The 21,020-nt window shown below is 35.1% G+C and overlaps 1 protein-coding gene across 50 annotated transcripts in view; it reads right to left on the reverse strand.

Annotated features, from left to right (window-relative positions):
- RBM26 (RNA binding motif protein 26) overlaps positions 1–21,020 on the reverse strand; it is a 92,118-nt gene that overhangs the window by 49,342 nt on the left and 21,756 nt on the right. For 17 of the 50 annotated variants that reach the window (XM_054665458.2, XM_054665459.2, XM_063792265.1 and 14 more), the window contains exons 2-9: positions 14,781–14,899; positions 13,352–13,488; positions 7,935–8,023; positions 7,035–7,252; positions 4,818–5,078; positions 2,725–2,964; positions 2,147–2,317; positions 1,674–1,829 (exon numbers count right to left, since the gene is read on the reverse strand). In XM_054665458.2, the coding sequence (XP_054521433.1) occupies positions 1,674–1,829; positions 2,147–2,317; positions 2,725–2,964; positions 4,818–5,078; positions 7,035–7,252; positions 7,935–8,023; positions 13,352–13,488; positions 14,781–14,899 (1,391 nt within the window). The remainder of the gene's footprint in view (positions 1–1,673; positions 1,830–2,146; positions 2,318–2,724; positions 2,965–4,817; positions 5,079–7,034; positions 7,253–7,934; positions 8,024–13,351; positions 13,489–14,780; positions 14,900–21,020) is intronic. The other 33 variants (XM_054665462.2, XM_054665460.2, XM_063792267.1 and 30 more) reach the window with 3 other exon arrangements.

Genomic DNA, 21,020 nt, shown 5'->3' on the forward strand with positions numbered 1-21,020 from the left:
AGGAATATTGGTATGAGGAAAACAAACTACATGCTAAATAGTTATCCAAAGAAGAAAAGAGGGTTTCTGTGAACTAGCCAGGTGGGAGACAGGTTCAGGATATAGGTAAACACCACACGACAGTTAAAATCTTAAGTGGCCACTTTGCAATTACAAGGAATCCATATATCCCTCACATACAAGCTGTTAAAAAAAATCTTTTTTTCTATTGTTGTTAATAATAGCTATTGAAATTCCTCAAAGAGAATTTAAGAGGAATGGGTATCCACATTAAATGTTGTCCTATGATCTAAAAGAGGATATAAATCTGAATTAAAACATTCCTTACACCTTCATTACAAAAAGTCCTTTAAACATTCAAGGAAGATGCTCAGAATCTGATAGCTAGCTTCCAATGAATAAAAGAAAAAACACAAAGCGTATGTAAGTAATCACACATTTACCAAACTCCATTAGGCACTGTTACTTACTAACTAAGACTTTTATTCACAACTGACGAAGCATGATTTTTTAATTCTGACTAGGTAAGACAAGAAAAGACTGGACAGAAAATGGGATTTAAAACTTAATTGAGGTGGTTAGGGAAAAAGATATATTTTTTGTTAGCCCAGGAAATATTTTCCATTATGTCTGACAATCCTTCATTTCCCTATATCAAATGTGATCTGTAGCAAATACTGTATTTTCCAAATTAATGTGAACTTTCTCCCTCTGAATCTTATTAGTTTACATTTACATCTCTAGTGTAGCACTCTAGATGTAGGGCACTCTAGATGTAGGGCACTCTAGATGTAGGGCACTTTGCTGCCCTAGCTTGTGACTATGTCAACCCAAATTGTACCTTTTAGAAATTTTATCCAGAAGTCTGTCTCCTCTAAGAAAATTTTAAGAGTCATTTCTTAACACATGATATCCTTTGCTTAAAAATATACGCAAACTAATATCAAATTTTAACAGGTGAAAAGTCAGCAAAAATAAATACCAAGCACTATTTGATTTTTCAAACTAGGAATAAACTTATCTTTAGGAATTAAAGCGTTACTCTCAAGATTACAAATGACACAAATTACTAAAAAAAAAAAGGCTACCCAAGAAAACGTGCTTCTTTAAGGAAATTCGTTTCCCTCTTGGACAGTGTAATAATTGTATTACACTTTATTATAAAGTGTCACCTCTACCACAAATACAGAATTGCACAATATATTTTCTCCAACGGGGGAACGAAGGATACAGGGAACAAACAAAATCGCCATCCCGGCCAGTCACGGTGGCTCAAGCCTATAATCCCAGCACTTTGGGAAGCCAAGGCGGGCGGATCACTTGAGGTCAGAGAAGTTCAAGACCAGCCTGGCCAATACGGTGAAATCCCATCTCTACTAAAAATACAAAAACTAGCTGGGCATGGTGGCATGCACTTGTGATCCCAGTTACTCAGGAGGCTGAGGCAGGAAAATCACTTAAAGGGGAGGCAAAGGTTAGAGTGAGCTGAGATCACGCTACTGCACTCCAGCCTAGGCCACAGAGTGAGACTCTGTCTCCAAAAATAAAATGAAATAAAATAAATCACCATTCCTTATCCAACCCCAATAAAGGCAAGACCAACTGTTCTTTATAGATGTTTTCCCACTGTTTATATTATGAAAATGACAGGAAGGAAAGATTAATTATAGTACCTCTGGGTGGCAAATCCATATCACCTGATGTTAGTCCTATCAAGTTGGGCCTTTGTGCATGCACTCTGTGTCTATACATAGGTCTGGAAGTGTTTGTTATGCTTGGGGCTTCAGGATTGTAGCCATCTGTGTCATATGTATCTGGTAATACAAAAACTGTAATTAAAAAACAATTATAAAACTCCACTTGGTAATTTTTTAATATTGATAAGAGAAAAAGTAAACAATATAACATATTAACATATAACATGCTCTATATGTATCAAAAAGAAAATAACTTTATTTTAAAAAGTTATTAAAAAGAAAATGTTTTTTTGAAAACATTCATAACTGAGGGCTTAATGTTCATTCACCACGGCTACATAATTTTAGTGAGAAAAGTAGTCCTCACAGAGCAATTCTCTCTAGACATTTTAAAATTCTTCATCTAAAACTGTGTTACACTACGAATATAAAAAGGGCCAAAACTGCACCTGCAGTAAAAAGAGAGGGTGGAGCAGGAGGAGGCTGGTGATGAATGCCAGTTGTTACTACAGTAGGAACAGAACTGGTTGCAGAGTTTGGAGGAGCATCCATGCCAGATGGCTGCAATGGAGGAAGTGGAGGTGGTGGTCCTGTCAAAACCAAAGAATAAGAAATATCATCTGAAAGCAAACAAATAAAACAAGTTATTGCACATCCGAACATAATCTTCTCATTTATCAAACTATAATATCTACAAACACCAAGCCCTTACAATTGAATTAGATATCCAGGGTAAAACATCCTTTTAATACATTCCAAAGCAGGTTTGCCTTAAGCTATGAAGGCCTGCAGGCAGCTGGGTTTTACCAGTGATATACTTAATTCACAGGGTCACTCCAAACCATAGTAACTGGCTTGGCACAGGCTACAAAGTGGAGGTGTATTCCAAATGGAAGTATACTGCTATTAATTTCTATCAGGCATTTTTGGGATTCCTTTAGATACTTTTAATTTAAGAATCTATTAAGTTTTAAAAATAGACTAAGAATGGCTAGATAAATACAGGGAAACAAACAGATTTACTTACCTGTAACAGGTGGGAGACTGGGTGGCAATGGACCTGGCGGTGGCACTGGGGGCCTGAGATTCACAGGTGGGGGTGTAAGAATTGGTGGAGGTGGGGGGAGTCCAGGAGGAGGTGGTCCTTCAACAACAGGAGGCTGTGCTGGGAAAGGCAGCATACCAGGAAGATTCACATCTTCTACAACTACTGGATCACTTCCATGATCAAAAGGACACATGTCTCCTCTCATACAAAAACCCTTTTCTATGAGGAAGGAATAGTTAGAAACAAATGTCAAAAGCACTGGAAATATATATTTTCTCTAAGTTAGCAAAAGTAAAATATTTAAAAATATGAATATTTTTAATATTGGACAAAAGTATAACTAACCATTTCCCAAGAACTACCTGATCTTCTGCAGTAATATAAATACTTGTAAAGTGATAGTATATTTAACATACTGATATAGTTAGGATGTTTATCCTCTCCAAATCTCATGTTGAAATGTGACAATCTGGCTGGACGTGGTGGCTCACGCCTGTAAACCCAGCACTTTGGGAGGCTGAGGCAGGTGGATCACCCGAGGTCAGGAGTTCGAGACCAGCCTGACCAACATGGTGAAACCCCATCTCTACTAAAAATACAAAGATTAGCTGGACGTGGTGGCCGGCGCCCATAAGCCCAGCTATTAGGGAGGCTGAGGCAGGAGAATCGCCAGAACCCGGGAGGCAGTGGTTGCACTGAGCCGAGACTGTGTCATTGCACTCCAGCCTGGGGGACAGGGGGAGACTCCATCTCATAAAAAAAAAAAAAAAAAAAAAAAAAAAAAAAGAAGAGGCAAAAGAGAGAAATGTGACAAACGATGTTGGAGGTGGGGCCTGGTAGGAGGTGTTAGGTTCATGGGGGTAGATCCTTCATGAATAGCTTGGTGCCCTCCCAAAGTAACAAGTGAGTTCGCCCTCTATTAGTTCACAGGAGCTGGTTGTTTAAAAGAGCATGGCACCTCCCCCACCACCAACCCCACTCTTGCTCCCTTAGTTGCTCTCCCTTCGCCTTCTACCATGATTGTAAACTTCCTGAGGCCTTCACCAGATGCAGATGCTGGCACTACACTTTTTGTACAGTCTGCAGAACCATGAGCCAAAGAAACCTCTTTTCTTTATAAATTTCCCAGGCTCAGGCATTACTTCAGAGCAATGTTAAACTAACGTATACATACTAAAAAAACAAAAAAAACACACAAATGAAAATAACCTAACGAGATGAGACTTAAATATAATTTTTGTCATATTTTTGTCTTTAGAAATGTCCTTCATTTAAATCTCTTAAAACTAAAAAAAATTGCAATGATGGCTTTAATACTACTTATAAATCTTTTACGGTAAATCCTTAAAAGTCTTCAATTCCTTTTTTTTTTTTTTTTTTTTTTTGAGACGGAGTCTCGCTCTGTCACCCGGGCTGGAGTGCAGTGGTGCGATCTTGGCTTACAAGCAAGCTCCACCTCCCGGGTTCACACCTTCTCCTGCCTCAGCCTCCTGAGTAGCTGGGACTACAGGCGCCAGCCACCACGCCCAGCTAATTTGTTGTATTTTTAGTAGAGATGGGGTTGCACACCATGTTAGCCAGGATGGTCTAGATCTCCTGACCTCATGATCCACCCACCTCAACCTCCTAAAGTGCTGGGATTACAGGCGTGAGCCACTGCGCCCAGCCAAAAGTCTTTAATTCTTTAATAAAATTCTTACAAAGGTGACATTTACATTTCTAGGTACATTTCTATTTACGGTCCAATAATCACTCATTCTAAAGAAATGAGTTTTGTCAATAATGTTTCAGTAGCAGATTCCCTGATAAAAACTCAGTAGATATTTACTCATTTGGTAAACTCCCACAATTTATTAAGACTTACTTGCAAATAAATACTACCTTTAAATTGATAATCAAATTAGTGGCAACTAATAAATGTTTCAATCATATTGAGGAATTCAAAAAGTGACTAAGGCTAATTTCCCACTTTTCAGAGGTAAGTCTTTGAATAACTATGTACAACATAAACACAGAATTTAGGCAGCTGGAAATATTAATTAAATACTTTATGAAACAGCTGAAAGACTTACCATCATAGTCTCTACACCGTTTCTTTGGCATGGGTGGTCTTACGTAAGAGTTATGGTCCACTTGGTCTTCATGAAATTCAGACCAACTTTCGGTAGTGTTGTTTCCATGATGAGTAGGAGCAATTACTGTAATAGTGCTGCTCAAAGTAGGTACAGGGTAGTGGCCAGATGAAATACTAGGTACCGAAGAGACTGGAGTATAATTATTTTCTAATGGATCTGTTCTATCCAGGTCATATTTAGGTTTTACCAGATCCCTTTCTGCAACAAAAGATAAATGACATATAAAACTACACTGTATTAAAAAAAAAACAAATCCCAGATCTAAGAAATAGTGATATTTTTATAAACATAGAAAAAAAAGTTTTAAATTTTGCATAATAATCATTTTCTTTTAAAAAATATTCAATTAATATACAATGTTAAAAGGTAAGCGATTTCTTTTTAATATAACCCAAACTACAAAACCAGGTAATGCTGCCGTATTTAATGTTTTTCCTTAGAGTTTTGTTTATAGAAAAAAGGAATTTTATATTTTCTTCATCACAATCTTAGTATGCATAATTACAGACCACAAAACAAAACATGCAATAAAGTATGGTTATTTTTCCTGTGATGAACATTTTGTAGTCATCCATTTAAAGTTACTACAATGGCTGCTTATTAAGATAAGAACGGATGAGCCAGAAGGAGTTCATATTAAACATGCACAAAGAAATTAACTAGACTATACATATGGTCCTCAGGAAACAGAAAAGAAATTATAGAGATTAGTTAAGTGAAGTAACATTCCATGAAGCCTAGTATACCTAGATCACAGCAGGGGAAAATTTCTAAGAAAAGAGTAACAGAATACAGGGCTTATACAAAGGCCATAAATAGTATTAAGAGTAGCAAAAAAAGTTTGAGAAAAGGTGTTTTACTGAAAAGTGTTTTAGGTGTTTTACTACAACATCTTACTTTCAATAACATGTACTAGAAGAAAATTATACATGTTGGGAATGACACGCTCTTGCAAAAATATATATCTGAAATAAAACTTTTTAAACTTTTAAAAATAGTTTTGAAGTATAACTGATACATAATAAACTGAATATATTTAAACTGTATAAGTTTTAATCAAGATATAACACCTCTGAAACCAATACCACAACTAAATGATGTACATATTCATCACTTCCAAAAGAATCCTCATGCCCCTTTGTAATCTGTAATCTATCATCTCTCCTTTACTCCATTTCAGGCAACGACTGGCTTTGCTCTCTGTCATCACAGATTAGTTTGCATTTTTAAAAACTAGTCTGGGCACAGTGGCTCAGGCCTATAATCCCAGCACTTTGGGAGGCTGAGGCGGGTGGATCACCTGAGGTCAGGAATTCGAGACCAGTCTGGCCAACCTGGTGAAACCCCCAACGTGACTCTACCAAAAATACAAAAATTAGCCGAGCATGGTGGCACTCGCCTGTAATCCCAGCTACTTGGGAGGCTGAGGCATGATCATCGCTTGAACTCAGGAAGCGGAGGTTGCAATGAGCTGAAACAGCGCCACTGCACTCCAGCCTGGGCGACAGAGCAATACTCTGTCACAAAAACAAAGATTAAGAAAAAAAATTTTTTTAACATACATATGTATTGTCCTGCTTCTTTCACTCAGCATAATTATACTGAGATTCATCCATTTTGTTGCATGTATCAATAGTTCTTTTCTTTTTATCCATGTTATGGTATGGATATACCACAACATGTTTATACATTCACCTCTTGATGGACATTTAGGCTGTTTCTAGATCTGGCTCTTACAAATAAGTCTGCTATGAACCTTTGTGAACAAACACCTGTGTGGACATACACTTTCATTTCTTCTAGGTAAACAGTAAGAAGTAGAATAGCGGACCCATATGCTAAGTGTAGTTTTAATATTTTTACATACTGCCAAAATGTTTTCCAAAGAGTTCCAGCTTATCTACATTCTCACCAACATGGAATAGAATCAGTCTGTATCATCGTGGCTATCCTGTTGAATGTGTAGTGGTAACTGTGATTTTAATTTGCAAGGAATAAAACTTTTAAAGGAATTTTTAAAAAGCATTCTCTTGGACCACAGAATACATCATAATAGAAAAAAATGAAGACAACACTGACAAAATGTTAAGCAATTTTTAAAAACATTTAAACATGGAGTTTTTCATAAAAAGATAATCAAAATATATTATTTACCTCTGCTTCGTGTTCTGCTTCTGCTTCTAGTCCTGCTTCTATCTCTGTCCCTCTCACGAAGCCTCTCTTTACTCCAACTTCGACTTCGACTCCTGCTATAACTGCGACTCCGCCCTCGTCTTCTATTGTACCGGTCTCTGTATGAATCTCTTCGAGGAGGGTTTCGATCATAATCTCTTTTGCGCGAACGATCATCTTTTTTCCTCTCATCACGGCTTCTAAAGAAATATGTGATCACTTTAATACAAATAATTTTTAAGTGACACAGGAAAAAGCTAATTAAATGCAAAAGTTACATTTAATTCTTGTAACTTAACTTTCTATCCTACTATCAGACAACTGAAAAAACTGAGCTTAATATTCAGTACTTTAAATCCCTTTTAAATGAAAAACAATCTTTTTAAAGCCTTAACCCTTAGTCTTATTACACATTGGCAACTATACAATTGGGCATCTGTAGATAAAGGCATCTGTATATAAGACTTAGAGTACATACAGAACATACTATCCCGTACATATAATCTCACACTTACAGACATGTATCACATGCATTGTATTCTAAGTGCTTTTGAAGCCTGAATGAGAAAAACAATTTAATCACACTAAATGGAAACAGCAGGCAAAAAAAAAAACAAGCACACATTAAGATTCTACTGGAATCTGAAGTTAGGAATAAAAAGATAAGCAGCTAATATATGTCAAGCACTGTTCTAAACTCACTCCCAAGATCTACAAATCTGACCTAGATTTTCATGGTAGAAACGGACCTAGTTATATTTTCCTAGACCAATAAAAGAGTAGATATTACTTGCCTCTGTGTAAAAGATAACCCAAGTATAAACATTCGTATAAAAGATAACTTACATCGAAACACTGACTATGGTTCAATGAACTGCTCACCTATTTTCCCTGTATCGGGAGCTTGACTGGGGAGGACTGTGATTTAGCCTTCTAGAAAACTTCTTCTCTCGCTCTTCCTCCTTAGTGATCTGATTTAAAAAAAAAAAAAAAAAAAGTGTACAAGTTTAGTAGTTATTCCACTGTTAAACAGCCTTAGATAGGGCTGGGCACAGTGGTTCATGCCTGTAATCCCAGCACTTTGGGAGGCTGAGGCGGGTGGTTCACGAAGTCGGAAGTTCAAGACCAGCCTGGCCAACATGGTGAAACCCCGTCTCTACTAAAAATACAAAGATTAGCTGGGCACAGTGGCAGGGGCCTGTAATCCCAGCTACTCTGGAGGCTGAGGAAAGACAATCGCTTGAACCTGGCAGGCAGAGGTTGCAGTGAGCTGAGATCGCGCCAGTGCACACTCCAGCCTGGGCGACAGAGTGAGGCTCTGCCTCAAAACAAACAAACAAAAAGCCTTAGACACATTACTGCTTTAATGACTTTATTAACATTAACATTTAATTAACATTAAATAAAATTTAATTAACATTAAAATTAGTTTATATAATGTAGAAGCAAAATTGTCATCTTCTAAAATTATCCAAACAAAGTAAATTTCTCTACTAAGTATAATCATTTAACTATAATGAAATGATTACATTGATGAGAAAACATTTTAAGCAAGTATGCTCATTTAACATAATTAATGGAAATCCAGTTTTATTCCTCTTTCAAAAGTCTAACATATATTCATGTTTTGGTTTCGTGGACTTGGTGTGGTACCAAACACATCAAGGAATATAGGAGAATACATTAGAACTCACCAAGTCATAAATACATACCCACACACAAACATATACATATTTATATATATAAATATATATTTATATATTATATATATTTATGTATCATATTGTAATTATATATTTATATTATAATATATAATATAAATGTATATAATAATATATATTATATATTATATAAATATATAATATATAATATATATTATATATTATATAAATATATAATATATAATATATATTATATAAATATATAATATATATTATATATTATATATTATATAATATTGTTTATAACATTTTATATAAATATATTATATATTATATAAAATATAAATATAAATATATTTATAATAAATATTTTATATAATATATAATATATATCTTATATATTACATATTTTATATAATATATAATATATATCTTATATACTACATATTTTATATAATATATAAGATATATCATATATTATATATTTTATGTATTATTTATATATTTATATAAGTTTTTATATAAATATATAAAATATATAAAAATATATAAATATATATAAATATGTATATGTTTATGTGTGTATGTATTTATGACTTGGTGAGTTCTAATGTATTTATATATTTACATATAAATATATAAAAATATAAATAAATATATATAAATATAAAATATATATTATATATAAATAAAATATATAAATATAAAATATATATTATATATAAATAATATATATTATATAAATATATATAAATATATATTATATATTATATAAAATATATATAATATATTATATATTATATTATATATGTATAAATATACTTATTTATATATTATATATTACTATATATTTATATATTACTATATATATTTATATAGTATATTTATATATTATATATTACTATATATTTATATAGTCTATATATTTATATATTATATATTACTATATATTTATATAGTCTATATATTTATATATTATATATTACTATATATAATAATATATAATATTTTATATATATATATCTGGGAAAACAATATATAAGGTGAAATAGTTCTCCAGTTTCTCATAGCAGCATGACAGCTATATATTTCTGTTGCCTACAAGGTGCCTCCATTCACATAGCTACTAGAAAGCAACCTTGGAAAATATTCTCAGTGCTACTTTCTCCAGACTATATTGTTGAGAATAATGGTCCTCAACAACAGGAACGACAGGAATCACTGTTTTTCTAGGTAATTAGAAAAAAGGGACTTAGAGGTTGAACAAATTCAGGAAATATCGTGCAAGTGGCTTCTATAAATAAGATAGGGCTCAAGATTTTGTGTTACTGAGAACCATAAGATATTCTCATGCAGGTAGTCTACGCACAGGGTACACATGTCCCAGTTTATGCCAGCTGTTCCAGCATCCTTTTGATAAGGGCTTCTGACTGTCAAAATCTACCACTTTATGCTGGGCACAGTGGCTCACACCTGTAATCCCAGCACTTTTAAAGGCAGAGGTGGGTGGATCACTTGAGGTCAGCAGTTTAAGACCAGCCTGGCCAACACGCTGAAATATCATCTCTACTAAAAATACAAAAATTAGCTGGGCATGGTGGCACGCGCCTGTAATCCCAGAAGGGGATTACAGGAGGGATACTTGGGAGGCTGAGAGAGGAGAATTGCTTGAACCCAGGAGGCAGAGGTTGCAGTGAGCCACTATGGGGCCACGACACTCCAGCCTGGACAATAGACTAAGACTCCGTCTCAAAAAACAAACAAAAAAAAGTGTGCCACTTTAGATGAGAAATCAAGTGGAAATCCTATTAATAGACCAAACTAGGAGAAATAATCTTTAAAGCATTCTTTCAACAGTTTGCCTTTTTAAATTCAAGTACTTTCGTACTCTTTCCACCTATTCCAGCTCTCCTCCCAGACCAGACAAAAAACCGGGTACTAATACGACCCTTCTGATGCACTCTTTCCCTTCTATTTCCTCAATGCACTTTTGCAAGTAATCTAACAGATCACCATATTCCACAGTACATGCCCATCTGCAAACTTTTAGTATAGCCACAGCATTTTAAACGTAGATTGCCATCTGGCATTTCAACAATTCTGAAAGATCAGGGATAAGTATCTCCCACAATTGGTTGAAAAAACAGGAAGTATTATTACATCAATAGATAATAAGACTAAGGCTTTGCTACTAACTCGATTTAGGGGAAGACTACTCAAGCCAAGGGACTGTGATTTACTCAAGATTTTCTGAGAATTAAAGCATACATATAATATATATATTTTATACATATTTTTATATACTATATATTATTTATATTTTTATATATTTATATAAATATTTATATAAATATATATTTATATAAATATTTATATAAATATATATTTATATTTTAAAATAAATAATATATATTATTCATATTTATATATATTATATATATATTTTTTTTTGAGACAGAGTTTAGCTCTTGTCACACAGGCTGGAGTGCAATGGCATGGTCTCAGCTCACTACAACCTCTGCCTCCCAGGTTCAAGCGATTCTCCTGTCTCAGCTTCTCGAGTAACTGGGATTACAGGCACCTGCCACCACGCCTGGCTAATTTTTGTTTTTAGTAGCGACGGGGTTTCACCATATTGGCCAAGCTGGTCTTGAACTCCTGACCTAAGGTGATCCACCCGCCTCAGCCTCCCAAAGTGCTGGAATTACAGGCGAGAGCCACAGTGCCCAGCCAAAGTATAATTTTTCACAGCAAAAATCTGAAACCAAACCAAAGTTCCACCAGTAGGCAAAACTTGAATAAACCATTGCATATCTCTATGTTGCATAAGCAATTGCCAACACAATATCCACCGTCCCTTTCTTCCTAACAGAACCCTTATACTGTTAGGTATGAAATAGGTTCAGTTATAAATTACATTTCTGGTCTTCCCAGGCAGATAAAACTGATTGGGATGTTACATGTGGGTATGTGTATATGAAAATATATAAATATACATGTGTGTAAATATATTCAGATAGAGATATAAATATATTTGAGATTACATATTATAATATATATTTTATTGCATAATAAAATGTATTATTTATATATAATCTGGAAAAAGCATAAAAGGAGAAAAAAAGGTCACAACAGCAACACCTCTTACAATCTCAAAAATGACAGCAGCTACCATTTACTGAGAACCTACCATGTGCCACGTGTGAAAAGTAAAATAATGTATACAAAGCACTTGATTGGTGCTTTATATACATTATTTTACTTATTCCTCACAAGAACCTTTAATATTTCCATTTTGCAGCTGAGTAAAATGAGGCTCAGAAAAGTAATGTTTTCAAAGTCACAAACCAGTGATTTGTAGAACCAAAATTTTAACCAAGATATGTGTGACCTAAAGCTAGGGCTAAATGCAGAAACATAATGGCTTGACTGCCAACAATTATTTTCACTAAAATTATAGTTTGTTTGTTTTTTTTTTTCCAGACAGGGTCTTGCTCAGTTGCCTAGGCTGCAGTGGAATGCTTCGATCTGCACCCTCAGGCTCTGGGGCTCAAGCAGTTCTCCCACCTCAGCCCCTCAAGTAGTTGGGACTACAAGCATGCACCACCCCATCACACCTGGCTAATTTTAAAATTTTTTTCATAGAGATGAGGTCTCACTATATAACCCAGACTGGTCTCAAACTCCTGGGCTCAAGTGAGCCTCCCGCCTCAGCCTCCCAGAGTGCTGGGATTACAGGCATGAGCCACCACGCTCACCCTGGCCAAATTATAATCTTTTAACATCAAATTGAAAAGATATAAATTATTATATGACTAGTAACTAAGGGTGAAGAGAGAAGGTTGTAAAATACACACAAAAATTTTGGGACCTCTTGAAGTATGAAGTCATTTCCACTGTCTTGTGAAGGTCCTTGTGTTTTACTACCTTAAAAACAGTCCCCTACTAAATACATGTATGACAAAAGCAAACAGACCAATTGTCAACCTAATTATTTTCATAGAACAGATATTAAGACTCTATGTCTGTAAGATATTGTGCAGAGTAAAAGCAGGCCTGACAATACTAACCTTAGAAAACCAGCATGCTTGTAAGGCTGGCTCCTGGGCACTTTGATTTCTCGAGGGTTCCCATTACCCCCTGATAAGGAATGGTTCACTATGCCTGAATTAGTTATGAAACAATATGGTCTACACTGAACATCTGCCTTCCTCCCAGGAGTCTGGAATTTTGGTACATACTAGGTAGGCGGTGCCTATGTGACCAGTTCCAAATAAGAACGCAGGGCAGTTTCTAAGGAGCTTGCCTAATTCCCATGTGTTGTTACAGTTCACTGCTAGGGGAATTAAGCACATCCTGTGCAACTCTGAGGACTTTGTAAGCTTGTGCTTGTTTTCCACTGGACTTGGCCTCATACACCTTTTCCATTTGCTGACTTTGCTTTATATCCTTTTGCTGAAATAAGCCAGGGCCATAAGCATAATTATATGCAGAGTCCTATGAGTCCTCCTAGAAAAATCATTTGAACTGGGAGTGGTCCTGAGGACTCCAACACAAAGATATAGAAGATAAAAACTCAGTTTGGTTATTCCTCTTATGTGTTTAAATAACCTGTAAGGTATTAACACAAATCGTTACCTCTTCCTTCTTTATATCTTTTTCTTGGTGTGGAAAAAATTCTACCTTCAGGCTTCCTGATGATGGCTGCTCTGGAGGAGGTAGGTAACTCTTTGTATTCACAGCATCAAAAAGTTTTTCCACAAATATCTGTGTCTCTAAAAATAAAACCAAACACCACAGATTAAAACACATTTGTTAAGATTAATTCCCCGCTTCCACATCTCTTATCTCTAATGTGATGAAACATACCTTGACTTTTATAAACTAGAAAATATACTAGCACTGGCGGGGCGTGGTGGCTTACGTCTGTAATCCCAGCACTTTGGGAGGCCAAGGCAGGTGGATCACCTGAGGTCAGGAGTTCAAAACCAGCCTGGCCAGCCCTGTCTCCACAAAAATTAGCCAGGCATGATGGCAGGTGCCTGTAATTCCAGATACTAGGGAGGCTGAGGCAGGAGAATCACTTGAACCCAGGAGGCAGAGACTGCAGTGAGCAGAGATCGCACCACTGCACTCAAGATCACACCACTCCACTCAAGATCACGCCATTGCACTCCAGCCTGGGTGACAGAGCAAGACTCCATCTCAAAAAAAAAAAGTAAAAAGAAAGAAAATATACTAATATCAACAGCTTCCCAACCAGTGTGCCATGGCACAAGTCCTGAGGCAATACTGATTCATGCTATTTTCAAGACAGTAGGGACTGGAATGGTCGCAGCCCTCTGGGCTAGTCACCTCCAGCCATGACTAAGTCTTCTCCACATCGCCTACTCAGTGTTGCAAACACAAACACTATCATAATCTAGATGTGGCAAGGTACAAAAAGCTGAAAAGCAATGCGCTAGGTAAGATTCAAAGCAGTTTCCTAAGCAGTACTAGCTTTAAATAAATAGGCAGTCATTTTCTTAATCTTTTAATCTATGTAAGAAAAAATATCAACATGCTTTAAGAATAAGCACATGGACATTACTGAGAGGTGGCATCCATTTTAAATAAGCTATGGATATACTCAATAATAATACTGTTTATTTAACTTTGTTAAAATTAGGGCTTCTTACTGAGTTCCTTTAATATTCTGTGGATAAACTTATTTTAAATAACTTTATTTATTTTTTTTGAGATGAGTCTCACTTTGTCACCCAGGCTGGAGTGCAATAGCGCGATCTCAGCTCACAGCAACCTCTGCCTCCCAGGTTCAAGCAATTCTCCTGCCTCAGCCTCCCGAGTAGCCGGGATTACAGGCACCCACCATCATGCCCGGCTAATTTTTATATTTTATGTAGAGACAGGGTTTCACCATGTTTGCCAGGCTGGTCTTGAACTCCTGACCTCAGGTGATCCACCCACCTCAGCCTCCCAAAGTGCTGGGATTACAGGCGTGAGCCACTGTGCCAAGCCTTGAATAACTTTTTAAAATATAGTAGTATTTTTAAACCAAAGATCTTACCTTTCTGAAGAAATACATCCAGCTGATCAATACATAATGCCTTTAACTCTTTTTCACTTTTGTCTTTCTTTACCAAAGCCAGAACATATTTTGCTAGGGCGGATGGATCTGCATCACAGCTAAAGAAAAAAACCAATGTTGAAGAAAATTTAGCCAACTGCACATTCTACAAATTCCAGTTACAAACTGAATTAGTGAGAATAATAGTTAAGTGAGTTAATACATGTAAAAAGCACCTGGGTCACAGAGGACCTTGAAGAAATTTAAGTTCTCTTTATACTAACACTCCTTAATGCTATGTGTAGCCATTTTATTTCTTAAAAACATACCCATCAGTATATTAGTTTAAACAGCAAAAAAAGAAAGTCTAGAAATGGATCCAAATGTACTAGGAATTCAGATTTTATAAAAGTGGCATCCAAACCAACTAAGAAGAGATAAATTATGCAATAAACAGTATTGAGGCCAGGCACAGTGAATCAGTCCTGTAATGACAGCACCTTGGGAGACCTAGGCGGGCAGATCGCTTGAGCCCAGGAGTTCAAGACCAGTCTGGGCAAAATGGCGAAACCCAGTCTCTACCAAAAAAAAAAAAAAAAAAAAAAAAAAATTAAGCATGGTAGTGTGTGCCTGTAGTCCCAGCTACTCGGGAGGCTGAGGGGGAAGAATCATCTGAGCCCAGAAGTTCAAAGCTGCAGTGATTTGGGATCACGTCACTGCATTCCAGTCTGGGTGACAGAGTAAGAACCCTATCTCAAAAAAAAAAAAAGAAAATGTATTGAGACAACTTGGCAGTTGCCTTTTACAAAATAAACTTGGAAACATGTCAGAGGAAAACACAATTTATTTAACCCTGGAGTAAGGAAGACACAAAATCCATATTATCAAAAAAGTAACATGATTATAAAAAACAGAACAAAAAAAAAACTCAGAATGAAGAGTCAACAAATGAAAAAGAAGCTCAGTTTATCTCATCACAAAAAGGCTAATTCCCCTAACCCACAGTGTTTTTACCAAGACTAACATTGTAAGAAAAAAAAAGACAAAGGATATGAATAGATGCTAAACCATAAAATAAATAAAAATGACTCTTAAATGAGTAAAAATTCAACCTCACCCATAAGAGAAATACAAATTTAAGTTACACTGAAATATTTTTCAGTTATCAGGTTGGCAAAATCCAATAAATATGAAAATGTATTCTGGTGGCAAGACTAATGAAAACGCAATTTTAAACATGAGCTGGTGTGAGTAAACTGGTAGCTGATAGAATACTCTGGTAGTATCAAGGTCACAAATGCAATTTACATCTACGAATTTATTCTACACATATGCTCACGTGTTCAAAATGACATGTGTACAAGTTATTCATTGTCATATTGATTGTAAAATCAAAAATGTGCACATGTCCATTTAGAGAGAACTGGAAAAATAAACTGTATTAAAATCCACACAAAAGAATGACATGTAGCAAAAAGATAAAAAGACAGGTAATGAAGTTTTCAACCCTTAAAGAAATCTTCATATCAATTTATTAAATTAAAAATGCAAGACAAAGAAAAGGTTTGTATAGTATTTGCCATTTGTGTTGGGGGAGAAGAGAGAAATCTGGTTTATATATATGTGGAAGGATAAATAAACTACAGCTATCTGGACAGGATGATAGTATGAACTAAGTAAAGGAGGGACAGGATAAGAAGGGAAAGTTTTTTTAAAAAAAAACCACATAATAATTGTATGTATTCATAGAGTACAATGTGATATTTTGATACCTGTATGCAATGTGTAATGAACAACCAGGGTAATTAGCCTATCTATCACCTAAAACATTTATTTCTTTGTGTTGGGAACATTCAAAATCTTCTCTTCTAGCTATCTGAAAATATATAATAAATTAACTGTAGTTACCCTACAGTGTTAAACAACACTAGAACTTACTCATCCAATCCAGCGTAACTTTGTATCTGTTAACCAACCTCTCCCTATCTCCCTACCACCCTTCCCAGCATTTGGTAACCACTATTCTACTTTCTACTTATATGAGACCAACTTATTTAGCTCCCATATATGAGTGGTAACATACAGCATTAATCTTTCTGTGCCTGGTTTATTTCAATTAACAATGTCAGGACGGGAAATTTTTGATGCCTGAACTATTTTCATCCAATTCAAAAGAATAATATAATTGTTAATAACTAAGCTAAAATTATTAACATTTTACAAGTTAGAGTAACTAACAATAAAATAATAGCAGTAGTTAATTACTAACACTTACTCAACACCTAGTTTGTGCCATGAACTGCACTTCTAATTTTACATACTATATTGGGCTCTCACTTTACTGATAAAGAAACTGAGGTTCAGAGAAAAGCTAGACTTCCCAAGACTACACAGCAAGGAAATGAATCAAGATTTAAAACTAAATCTCATACTCCAAAGTCCACATTCTTAACCACCACACTAGACTGCCTCTTACAACGAGGTGCCAGAAACCTGACTTCCAATTTACTTTTTAAACACCTAGAGTTACAGTCACTCCCTATCAACCAAATCAACCAGACATCAACCAAACTAGACATCAAGCTAAACATATTTCAATTTACTGGAAATCATTATGATACATAATAATATTATTGTGTTTTACTGCAACTGCTGTATATAAATTCAGTCTACGCTGAGTCTAAATGCTGTAATTTAATATTGGTTTGATTGTTGTGGTGAATTTTTAACTTATTAGTGGTTTTTCCAGTAACTTACCTGTCATTTTTCAATTCTCTCAACAAAATACCAAATCTATTTCATTTTTGCACCATTATTTTTTAAATAGGACATTTTAAAACTGAATTAAAATGTTAGCAGCTAAAAATCTAGAGGAAGGCTTTCGTGATTTTTATAATTATTATGGTCTATAAACCACAGTTGGATAAAACAGCAAGATAGAATTAAAGAAGAATCTCTGCTCAACATCTTCTGTAGAAGCAATCTGAACTGAATAAAAAACCATTAGCCACAACAAATATACTACCATATACAGTTCTAAATCCTTGAAATAATCTGAAAGGCAGATGACTTTTTAACATTTGTTAAAAGTTCAAATTATATAGAAGCAGGGGTTATAATTTCACATTTAATGGCAAAACAACTGAATTTGCATTTGGGAAACAATTTTTCTTAAGTCCTACAAGAAGTTCCATTTTTACTTCAATATTTTTGAAAACAAAAAGCTGAGTAAAAAATATGGACCACAGAAATTTAATAATATACTGAAATGTTATGTATCAGGAACAGAAAGGCAAAACCTATGTTCTCTTTTCTATTTGTCTTAAATGTTATATTATCTGAACTTCTAGTAATGATGTTATGCAAAGTCAATTAAATAAACATTCAAATTAACTAATTAAAAAAACTATATTCATATAGCAAATTATTTTTAAAAACTATCTCCATGGCTAGCAAGATTGTTCGAGGTACTTTACCAGTTGCCACTGCTGATAAAAGGTTTGTAATTGGAATGATCTATATCTTGTCAGAGCTAGACTTTTCTTTACACCTGCTATATACTGCTAGCATCCTGAAAATGTGTGAAAGAAAAAGTAGACCTGAAATTGCCTTATAGATCGGGGAAAAAAAGAATCAAGTTTTGAAAAGTACTTCTTAGCTCCCACAAACAACAAAATCTGCCAATAAAGTATGATTATGATCACCAAGTGCTCCAACTGCAATTACTCTTCTGTGTGTGTGTTGGGGCTGGTGAGGGAGCAGAATACAAACAAAAGCAAAAACTACAAAATAAGGCATGAGATCTAACTCAACAATAGCATTTGTAGAAGGCAAACAGAAGGTTAAAACTTAAGCACTTTAGTAAACGGTTAAGTTAAAGGAAATGAAAGTGTGAAATGGCTGGGGGGGAAACAAATTATAAACATGCAATAAAACAGAAAACTGAGAACTAGACAGGAAAGAGTGCTGCTCTCCTATGCAGTAGAGTGTTAGTGCTTTCAGTTCTAGGTTCCACCTTTATAAATGCATAAACAAACTCAAATAGATTCTTAGAAAATGACCAAGATGGTAAATGGATATCATTATTAGATGGTTTTCTAGGGATTCTCAGCCTAGAGAACTGAAATGTCAGAGAGAACTTGGTAAGTCTTCAAATAATTGAAAGGTTATCACAAGGAAAAAGGATTACATTTGTCCAATATATCCTCCAAGGAATGTAACTAAAGCCAGTAAGCAGAAGCAGCCAAACAGGTTTTGGCTTAAAATAGAGATAGGCTTTTTTTTTTTTTTTTTTTTAAATAATCAGAGGCCTCCCAAAGGCAGAATAAACTGCCTGAGGGTTCTCCCTCATTAGAATGGTTTCAAGCATAGGCTGAACAGCTCTTGGCAAATAAGCACTGGACTGGATAGTAAATCCCGCACAAGTATCAATGAGTAAAATCATTAGGTTTAAATCTGTTCATAAGATACTGTGCAAATATATGAAATATAACACAGTAGTCTGTTCAATTACTGATCTACATATATTAGTAATAGAAAAGCATTTTTTAAAAATTACACTGTAGATAAAATACACACTACAAAAGATCTGAGACATATTAATAGTTACTAAGCGGGAGAATATACATACAAATATATGTCTCACTAGATCAATGGCTCATTTCTGTCAGGGAATCTTTCATCTTCATATAAAGTTTGATGAATAAAATAAGAAAATAAGTATGTTGGGTTTAGTGATTATCGTCCAAATATCGCATTCATTATTCAAGAAAATTTTAAAAGCACCTACTCTGTCACTGTTCTAGATCCTGAAAATACAACTTTTAGAAACATCACTGTTGCCACGGAATTTACATTGGGGGGTGGGGGGAGCCAATATGCATATTACACAAACATACGTTTATAGTATGTATTGTCATGTAGACACGTGCTCTGAGGAAAAATCCAGGTTGAAAAGATAAAGTGTAAAGGAGGAGAAAGGAAGAAAGGTAAGGAGAAAGAAAACAGAAAAGATGAAACAAGTATTATTTAAGATCATCAAGGAAGGACTCTGTTGAAGGGACATTTAAACAGGGATCTGAATTTAGATAGGAATGGAAATGGAATGCAAATATGCTTTATGGCTATCCCGAAAAGAAAAAATTTTAAAAAGCCCAGGCCAAGGGAACCCATCAGAAAGAGCCTAAGGCCTACTTGACCTTCTTGACACATATGAGGGACAGGAGTCCAGTGAAATGGAGCAAAGTGAGCATTCACGAACACTGGGGTTTCCAATTTTAATTCTCCAAGGATTTCAAATTAACTGCTTCAGTGAGCTTTGGCAAATTAAATTTCCAAATCACTATGAAGTCATTCACATCAATGATTTTAAAGGCATAAAAATAAAACTTTGTCAATTCCTGAATATACTGTGTTAAGGATACAGCTAATAAAGTTTTTTTTTTTTTTCATTTCATTTTTTTAGAGACAAAGTCTTGCTGTTACCCAGGCTGGAGGGCGGTGGTGCAATCATGGTTCACTGAAGCCTTGAACTCCTGCCAAGAGATCCTCCCACTGCTGCCTCCCCAGTAGCTAGGACTACAGGTGCACACAACTACACCTGGCTAATTTTTGTTTGGGTGTACAAATAGGGTCGTGCTCTGTTGACCAGGCTGGTTTCGAACTCCTGGCCTCAAGTGATCCTTCTTCCTCGGCCTCCCAAAGTGTTGGGATTTACAGGTGTGAGCAATAGTGCCCAGCTGGCATCTTTGTTTTTAAAAACAGTTCAGTTGGAGACTTCCAGCTTCATGCATACACTTTAAAAGCATAGAAGTGACCATCTAAGAAGGTCATTCTCTTCCAACTATATCTGGGGTGGAGAGGGAAGTACACACACTAAAGTTACAGAAGCCAAATTAATACAGAAAATCAAATGTTATAATAAAATATCTTTAAAAACTAAATATTCTTAATAAGAAACAAATCACCTCTGGAAATAAAGGTTCTACTAATCCCCCAACACACCCATATTGTGTTTTAGTTTTTCAGATTTTCAAAACAGTAATGAGACCGTAAAGAAAGCTATAATACTCCAATACAATATTTCAAAAAGTTTGTTTTGCACGAGTTTCTTGGAGACTTTAGAAATTCAGTAGAATATAACTCACGGAATTTAACCCAAGCTTCCATTTTCAGTAATCTTGAAAAGAAGCTGGAGGTGGTAGTGGGAATTAAAAATTAAATTTAAATATGTTAACTGAG

This window comes from Pan troglodytes, chromosome 14, assembly GCF_028858775.2.
Source record: "Pan troglodytes isolate AG18354 chromosome 14, NHGRI_mPanTro3-v2.0_pri, whole genome shotgun sequence".
Lineage (NCBI taxonomy): Eukaryota > Metazoa > Chordata > Mammalia > Primates > Hominidae > Pan > Pan troglodytes.